General features: G+C 35.9%; 2 protein-coding genes and 1 long non-coding RNA gene across 3 annotated transcripts in view; 2 read left to right on the top strand and 1 right to left on the bottom strand.

Annotated features, from left to right (window-relative positions):
• Positions 1-3,844, top strand: part of LOC108734427 (facilitated trehalose transporter Tret1-like) — a 9,954-nt gene extending 6,110 nt beyond the window's left edge. Inside the window, exons 2-3 of the mRNA XM_018465993.2 lie at positions 1,059-1,635; positions 2,905-3,844. Coding sequence (XP_018321495.1) covers positions 1,059-1,635; positions 2,905-3,640 — 1,313 coding nt within the window. The 3' untranslated portion in view covers positions 3,641-3,844. The remainder of the gene's footprint in view (positions 1-1,058; positions 1,636-2,904) is intronic.
• A 1,455-nt stretch (positions 3,845-5,299) lies between these two features.
• On the top strand, positions 5,300-6,060 carry LOC112904676. The gene is made up of 2 exons (XR_003231268.1): positions 5,300-5,336; positions 5,414-6,060. It is a non-coding gene; the product is annotated as an uncharacterized LOC112904676 (long non-coding RNA).
• A 1,903-nt stretch (positions 6,061-7,963) lies between these two features.
• The window catches only part of LOC108734432 (ejaculatory bulb-specific protein 3-like), a 19,435-nt gene continuing 18,393 nt past the window's right edge, over positions 7,964-9,005 (bottom strand). The window contains exon 2 of the mRNA XM_025975330.1: positions 7,964-8,322. Coding sequence (XP_025831115.1) covers positions 8,129-8,322 — 194 coding nt within the window. The 3' untranslated portion in view covers positions 7,964-8,128. The remainder of the gene's footprint in view (positions 8,323-9,005) is intronic.

The raw sequence follows: 9,005 nt of genomic DNA, 5'->3' as shown, positions 1-9,005 counted from the left end.
GGATTGATAGAGAAGGATGACGTTTAAGAAAAGAACCCAACCAATCTTTACCAGCTAACAATTTTTCTCTCCAAGAATTAGGTATAACTTTGTTATTTTTTTGCGAACTCATTTTTGGGTCTCATATGGCGTCAAGTCAAAATAAATATCTGCTGCCTTCTTTAAATAACTGGCTAAAGCTTCCTCTTCTAGATTAGTAAAAATTTGTCTATTTTTTACATATCCCACTGTGTCTAGGGTTAATTCTGCTCTCATCAATTTCGGATTCTGTTCTGATTTTTCTTTTAGTTTGGCCACGTAACGATTTAAAAGTCCAATAAAAAGTTAATTTACGTGTTGTTTTCGACTACATATTTCATTGGGGTTGGTTGAATAATTATTCAACCAGCCCTGAAAAAAATTGGTCTTCCAACCCTAGACGCCATTTTTAATTTTGATCGCATGGCTAGCCTAAACACTGCCGTTGACTTGAAAAATAAGATATGAAATATGATAAATGTGCCCTCATTAAACGCTAGGACTAATAGAAAAATGATTTACATAAAACGAGTAGGCATCAGATCAAAAAATACAATATATTAAAATATTACTTATGTGATTGAAATATGAAAAACAGCTCACTGTTCGAAAACAACGCACGATCGCGATGTGGCGCTTTAGACAACTGAGCGGGACGCGAAATGAAATGCTTGGCTATGATCAGATGACATAGTTCATATATTGTCGACTAGTTTTCGGTAGTTAGTCTACCTACCCCTATAGTCAACCATCCCCGGTCTGAAACACCTACATTTCTCTCCTTCTATTTTTTATTAATATGAGAAATTTGTACGAAAGGACTGTCAATCGAACTATTTTACAAAAGCCCAGAACCTCATTCACACAGGAAATCGAAACAAAACCTTTTTTGTATCGATGCTGTATTTGTTAGACTTCGCCTCAAACCCATTCAAATACAAGTATATTTGGTAATATCAGGAAATGTATTTCAGAACAATTGAACAGTGTTTTTTTAGCGATTTATTTGGTGTTTTAACAAATTATATTATTTGTTGCAGCTTGCATATCATCCCTTAATTTTGGACTAAGTTTTGGTTGGACGTCCCCATCCATACCCAATTTACTTTCTTCAAATTCAACGATAAAAATATCATTCGAAGAATGTTCTTATTTTCCAATAATACAATCGCTGTGTCTTATGGGGACATGTCCAATTGTGGCGATCCTGGTAGAAATCCTGGGACGAAAAAGATGTGCTCTTTTGTTATCCGTTCCTTACCTTATATCTTGGATTTTGATAGCAACGGCTAACTCGACACTGATGCTTAACCTGTCTCGGCTTTTCGCTGGTATTGGAGATTCGAGTGTTTTTACTGTTTTGCCGATGTACGTGGGAGAGATTGCCGAACCGAACGTTAGAGGCCTTTGGGGAAATATGGTCGGAATTGGGGTATACCTTGGTCAATTCATCATAAACGTTATTGGTGCTTTCATGTCCATACCCCATACTGCAATTGTATGCGCCTTAGGGCCTACTCTTCATCTTATCCTCTTCTCATTCATGCCAGAATCTCCGTACTTTCTTCTAATGAAAGGAAGAGAAGAAGCTGCGAGGAAATCGTTGCAAACTTTACGGTAAAATCAATTGCGTGCGTTATCCTGTATTTGTCCTTTTGTAATTCAAATGGCAAATGGTACTAAATTTAAAAAAAATATAACGTGTAGTTATACAACACGCTACCGAAGTGAAACTTCTTTAAACACACAAACATACCGGGATAGGGGTTAAGGAATTGGTTTGATGATATTATTTGTACACACATTTGTAATGCTGATAGTAAATATACTGTAGAATGTCTTTATATACAACAATCACCACTTTTTTGTCATTAGACAATACAAACCGGCCCCCCGACCGGTACCTCCGCGACCGCTATGTCCCTGCATTTTAAATCTGTAATGTCTTCGATAATATTAATTTAAATTACATGCTGTAAAGGGCCATATTGATCTATATTAAATGCACAATGTATTTAAAAGTACTTAATTGGATAAGGATTAATGGTGTATTGCTTAAAATCGCTTCGTAAATAAGCCATTATTTCTTGTAAAAAGTAAAGGATAAAAAATTGTTATTGTGGGTTATCCCTAAGAGATAGAAATATACCATCGCGGACTTTTTTTTAGACCTTTTTAAGGTGTACAATACTGTAGTATATTATTTTGATCTATCTCGTACAGTTCAGCCAGCGTTTGCAATGTAAGCGCAAAAAAATGTGTTTATGTACGACATCACATTACAAACCTCTAAAATTATCAGTGTTTCTCTACTATATTATGCATGTATTATACATATAAACCTTCCTCTTGTTATCACTACTCTATCTATTAAAAAAAACCGCATTAAAATCCGTTGCGTAGTTTTAAAGATGTGAGCGTACACAGGGACAGACAGCGGGGGAAATGCGTTGCATGATTTCGTTACATAGCAACTCGCATGAAACGAACTTACCCTACCGTGCGTAAAGAAGTTTCACTTCAAAAAGTTATTTGATATGCAAGGCGTCCCATGAAGTGTTATCAAAATCGGTTCCAAGATAAGTCATACTGGCAGATAAGCAAACGGGGATTTTTAACATTTTCTATTTTGACCCAAACCCCCACCCTTCTCCCTCAACATTGATAAATCCCAACCCGCCACTGTCAAAAATTCTAATTTCCAATCTCAGAAATTGCAAGTTGCTTGAAAACGTGGGACTTTTGATAAATACTTATTCAATTATCTGAATGACCCGCAAGTTTTCCATATGCAATTAAAAGGTTATGTAGCACTTCCGGGATCGCCTGTATTGAATACCATCAAGAATTTATTTTCATCTCCACAATGTATAAAATATTTTTCAGGTGGAAGAAAGACGTAGATGAAGAATTCATAAAACTAGAGAGTGACGTTAAACGTCAAATATCTGAGAAAGGTACTCTAAGAGATTTATTTGTGAAATCTGTGAATAGAAGGGCACTCATAGTAGGATGTGGTCTGAGAGCTGCCCAGCAATTTTCCGGTATGCCTGCTTTTGGAGTCTACACCCAATACATGTTCGAGCAAAGCGGAAGCGTTTTCTCAAAAAGCACATCGTCTATTATTTATACTGGAGCTTTACTGTTGATAATGTCTTCAAACATGTTTTTAATGGATCGATATGGAAGAAGGCTTTCCATGATGTTATCGTCTATTGGTTGCGGCTTGACATTACTAGTTCTCGCCGCGTTTTGTTACGTGGCAGACAATGAACTAGTCGATGTTTCCAGCGTGAGATGGATACCGCTACTCGGTATGGTAATATGGCTACTATTTGCCGGAAGCGGTCTGGGACTCGTCCCAATTCTGATGCTGGGAGAACTGTTCTCCGCAAGTGTCAAAGGAAAAGCTATCAACGTCGTGTGTATATTTTTCGCCGCATCGTTTTTAACATCGACTAAAGTTTTCCAAACTCTAGCTAATAATTTTGGACTGTTTGCGCCATTTACCTTTTTCGGACTCTGTTGCGTAGTTATTTTGATATTTTCGTACACGTGTGTACCCGAAACTAAAGGAAAAACACTCGAAGAGATTCAGCAAATGTTAAGGAGGACCAAATAATGAATACCATGTGAAGTTGTAGTTACTATCTTTCTACCTAAAAGCATAAGGTTCTTGCAATAGTGCATTATGTGCCACGTGACATGAACAAGTCTATGAAATAAATGGCGTTTTTATAGGATGAATCCGGTGATGCCGAATTCCCTCCCGCAGATAGTTTTGGTTAAAATACAGATAGTCAAATTCCCTCCCGGGTATTAGCCGAGTTCCCTCCCGTTCATATCAACTCCGATAATTAAGTTAACGACCACTTACCGATTTTATTTATCGAAAATAAATATATATTTATAGTGCACTTCAGTACTTCAGTAAATTAAAGATAAAATAATTTCAGAAAGAAAACACACACATCAGTTATGAAATGTTTATTTATTTAATTTTAAAATGGTTTCCCACTACCTTAACAAATTCAATGTTTGAAAATTCGTGTGCGCCTAGCTTTTTGATGTAATCATCTAGAAAAGCCTTATTAGTTTTAGTTTGTCCTCTTAACTATTTTTTAAAATTATATGAAACACTTCGTATTTTAACAAAAATTTCACATTGAAAATCTAGTAAAACCTTAGCAAATTGATAAAAATGAGGATGAGCCGAATAAAAACATTTGCTAAATTTAGTATGAAATGACTCACAATTAATAAGCGGAAGGAGTAGAAACAAATATTTGACTAATAGAAGGGTAGTCTGATAAAATTATTATTATTATTGTTATTGTGTTGTCTATAATATATGAATAATATTAAGATTAATATGTGATGTGAGGCTGTATTTAAACAACTCTTTATGACTTTATAGTGGTAATTAGCACTCAAGGTCCGCCGCCGTTGGGAGGAAATTGATGTATAATTAGGAAGGAATTCGACATACCGAAAATTTTAACCCTAATTAAAAACAGGTATATGGGAGGGAACTAGGCATTATCCGATGAATCACAGTTTGCGGGTATGAATAAAAGAGATTTAACCCCCGTTTAGCAGTAACGTACAAGGAACATTGGGTTTAATTACCACAACAAAAGCAATTATTAAACTAAAATGATTTATTGTTACAGCGAGACAGAGAAACTTTATAACATGCCTTAGCCTTTCAAGCGTGCTCCTTAAGTCTTTCATTCTTTTTGACAAAACATTAACAGTATCATTTAATTGCCGATTAAGAAGAATGCATTTTCAAGGCTTTTTAGAAGTATTTATGTGCATGCTTACTTGTTTTTTCGCAACAGTGTAACACCTATTTAGTTTGACTAGCTCGTAGAGATTTGGATTGACCTTACGAATTGCGTATGTATGTAGGTACTGCGGAAAAATTAAAGGGAGAGAAGGTATATGAAAAAGAAGTAAAATGAGCCATCTCGCACCACTCAATGATATATATGAACATGAGGGTAGTGACCTTATCGAAAGTCCCAACTGCTTCGGCAATGATGATGCGTGATACCGCGGTATATTCCCATTGCACCGTCCATACATATGTGACCACCATGTCCGTATATTCTGCATGTGAATACATTGATTTTCACTTGATATTTCCACATTGAACTTATTTTTGTATTTTGTAGTAATATTTTGCCAATCGAACGCTAACGAGTGCACATAATTACTAATCATTACGTACAATTGACTTGTCTACGTATCAGTTGTTTGCGAAGGTTACGAATAGGTATGTGTGTTTCGTCGAAAGCAGATCAGATAACGCGGTAAGTGTTCTGAATCATAGATGGCTCGTCAACTGGGGTACTTCTTGTGCACACCATTTATATTTCCTACGTTGTAGTACTATGAAGAGATACACTCTACAGTGCCTCCAGATGTATCTCTTCAAATATTCTCATAAGCTGGTACTGAAAGGCAAGCTGTACCACCCATCTATGCTATCGATAAAGCGAAAGCGTCCTTTAGGAATCGTGGAAATATGAATAAGTTGTGGTGACTAAAGACTAAAGAGATTAAGACAGAAGTAGATTGGAAGGCTACTTACAGGCTCTTCCTGCCCAGTGTTTGTTTACATGGTGTAAAGAAAATATAGAAAATGCCAGCAGATGATCCAGTGTTCTCTTTCTGTAATCTGTCCCTGGCATCGGCAACTTTTTTGTCTGCGGAGTAGATATTAATAAATATTAAGAAGGGTCAGTGGTATTTTCATATTAAGGCAGTCTTCTTGGGGAATAATAATACTGCTGCTGCTGAAGTTTAAGAATACATATATTAATTGGGCCCCCTCTCTTATTTAGTAGCTATTGAGCGCAAGTTTTCCTTTTACTCCCTAGCTCTCGCTAGTCAAGGTGTTACGGTCAGTATTAATCTCTGATTACATCTATACTTGCTATTATGCTATTATTCAAGATTAAGTTTTACTGTTGTTAAATTTGTCATGCTCAAAAGTTGTGTAAATAGAATAAAGATCTTAAACTCAATAAGAAATACGTAGTCTGATTTTCTTCAAAATCCCTCAATATTGTCCAGTGGTTTCCAACTGAGATGGACAGCTGCTTTTTAAACAAATCAAAATACATTCATTTTTGCCTTCTATAAGGTTGTTCGGAAAGTCATTTCGTTTTTTCCCGACAGAGGATTTAATTGTATTCTTTTGCACCCAACTTCACATTAAAGCCGTATAATTTTTATATGCTTTGAGAGCTCATATAGCAAGGCTTGTGTATGAAAAATTCCAATTAATTCTACGCAGTAGTTTTTGGTTGGTGCCCTTTTAAATATGGAGAGCGATAAGCAGCATTTTCGACATATCTTACTGTTTTACTACAGAAAGGGTAAAAATGCTGTTCAAGCCAGAAAGAAATTGACTGATGTGTATGGAGAAGGTGTGTTGACAGTACGCCAGTGCCAGAACTGGTTCGCTAAATTTCGATCCGGCAATTTTGATGTCGAAGATGCACCACGTTCGGGAAGGCCGGTTGAAGCTGATAAAGACGCGATAAAGGCATTAGTTGATGTGAACCGGCGAATAACAACACGTGAGATCGGATTGAGGTTAAATTTATCAAATTCAACAGTTTATGACCACTTGAAAGGCCTGGGATTATCCTCGAAGCTCGATGTATGGGTTCCCCATGTTCTCACAGAGAGAAATCTGTGTCGCCGCATTGACGTCTGCGATTCGCTTCTCAAACGTCACGAAAATGATCCGTTTTTGAAGCGCATCATCACTGGGGACGAAAAATGGGTTGTATACAACAACGTCAAACGCAAGAGGTCATGGAGCAAAAAAGATGAACCGGCTCAAACCATTTCCAAAGCCGATATTCACCAAAAAAAGGTGATGCTGTCTGTTTGGTGGGATTTTAAAGGAATCGTTTTTTTTGAGCTTTTACCGGATAACACAACGATTAATTCGGAAGTCTACTGTCATCAGCTGGACAAACTGAATGATGCACTTCAACAGAAAAGGTCAGAACTAATCAACAGGAAAGGTGTAGTGTTTCACCAAGACAACGCGAGACCTCACACAAGTTTGGTCACTCGCCAAAAGCTTTTACAGCTTGAATGGGATACAATGCTACACCCACCATATTCTCCAGACCTGGCACCATCGGATTATTATTTGTTCCGGTCACTCCAAAATTTTTTAGACGGTAAAACCTTCACCTCAAATGAGGAGGTCAAAAACCTCCTCGATCAGTTTTTTGCCAGCAAAGACCAAAAATTTTATGAGCGTGGAATTATGCTACTACCAGAAAGATGGCAAAAGGTGTTGGACCAGAACGGTCAATATATAATTTAATAAAGTATTTGTTTATTATAGGAAAACTGTCTTTCATTTCCACACACAAAAAAAAACGAAATGACTTTCCGAACAACCCTATAGATATAAAAATCTGGTTTTTACTTTGGGCCTCCCCTATTTGTAAACGTACACTTTAAGTTTAAAAATATACAGGGATGCTTAACTTTTGCTCCCCTAAAACAAGGAACAGCTCCCGTCCGGTAACAAATTTATGTCGCGAAAATTATCTGCCGACTGGACTATAAAGCGATTAATAATTTTTAGGCCAAAGAAGAAATAATAATTACGTACCTATATATTTTTTAAAGGAAATTTGTTATTTTCTTTTGTTTTAACCTATGCTAGTTTCAAATAATACATGTGAAATGTAACAGTTCGTAATAAAATTATTACGATCTGCATGTGTATACTAATAAAAGTAATGAGACAGCTGAGTTCATTTTCATTTGAAGCCATTTCTCATAAATTAACGCAAATAAAAAGCTATTATTAGTCCTCGATGCTCACTGATTGATTTAGAATATAAATATTGCCATTGCTATTATTGATTGACTCCAAAAACTCGCAATGTGCGTCATGAAATATTGGTATTTATAATTTATTTATGAAATATATTTATGTACATATGTGAGCTCCACGTTGATAGATAACAAAGAATAAAATTTTTTAGAAGTGCATAAAGCTACTAACAGATAACATATTTACAAGAAAGCTAACAAAAAAAAAGGCTGGGGATGTTTTTGTAGTTTATTTATCTTCATAGTCGTCAGCCCCGTCTTCGTATTTCCTCCTGAAATTGCCTTCTTTGTCGTATTTTTCGAGAAGTTGGTTCCAAAAGTCTCGGTGATTTTGTAGTATAAAGCTCAAAATTTTACCGGCATTCTTCTTCTGTATTTCGCTGCACTTCATACACTCAGTGGCTAAAGCATCACCTAGATGTTCTGAAATGTTAATATAATTATTTAAAGTTATATTGAAGACACGTACAGGGTAATTTAATGATTGTTTTCAAGATTTTACTGCTATTAAAGAAAAACAAAACAGAACACATAACATGATTACCATTTAAACGTCTCGCATATTCAGCATATTAAGGCAGTCTTCTTGGGGAATAATAATACTGCTGCTGCTGAAGTTTAAGAATACATATATTAATTGGGCCCCCTCACTTATTTAGTAGCTATTGAGCGCAAGTTTTCCTTTTACTCCCTAGCTCTCGCTAATCAAGGTTTTACGGTCAGTATTAATCTCTGATTACATCTATACTTGCTATTATGCTATTATTCAAGATTAAGTTTTACTGTTGTTAAATTTGTCATGCTCAAAAGTTGTGTAAATAGAATAAAGATCTTAAACTCAATAAGAAATACGTAGTCTGATTTTCTTCAAAATCCCTCAATATTGTCCAGTGGTTTCCAACTGAGATGGACAGCTGCTTTTTAACCAAATCAAAATACAGTCATTTTTGCCTTCTATAAGGTTGTTCGGAAAGTCATTTCGTTTTTTCCCGACAGAGGATTTAATTGTATTCTTTTGCACCCAACTTCACATTTAAGCCGTATAATTTTTATATGCTTTGAGAGCTCATATAGCAAGGCTTGTGTGTGAAAAATTCCAATTAATT

This window comes from Agrilus planipennis, unplaced genomic scaffold (assembly GCF_000699045.2).
Source record: "Agrilus planipennis isolate EAB-ADULT unplaced genomic scaffold, Apla_2.0 scaffold96, whole genome shotgun sequence".
Classification (NCBI taxonomy): domain Eukaryota; kingdom Metazoa; phylum Arthropoda; class Insecta; order Coleoptera; family Buprestidae; genus Agrilus; species Agrilus planipennis.
The sequence above is the reverse complement of the archived record's forward strand: the minus strand, read 5'-3'. Positions and strand labels throughout refer to the sequence as shown.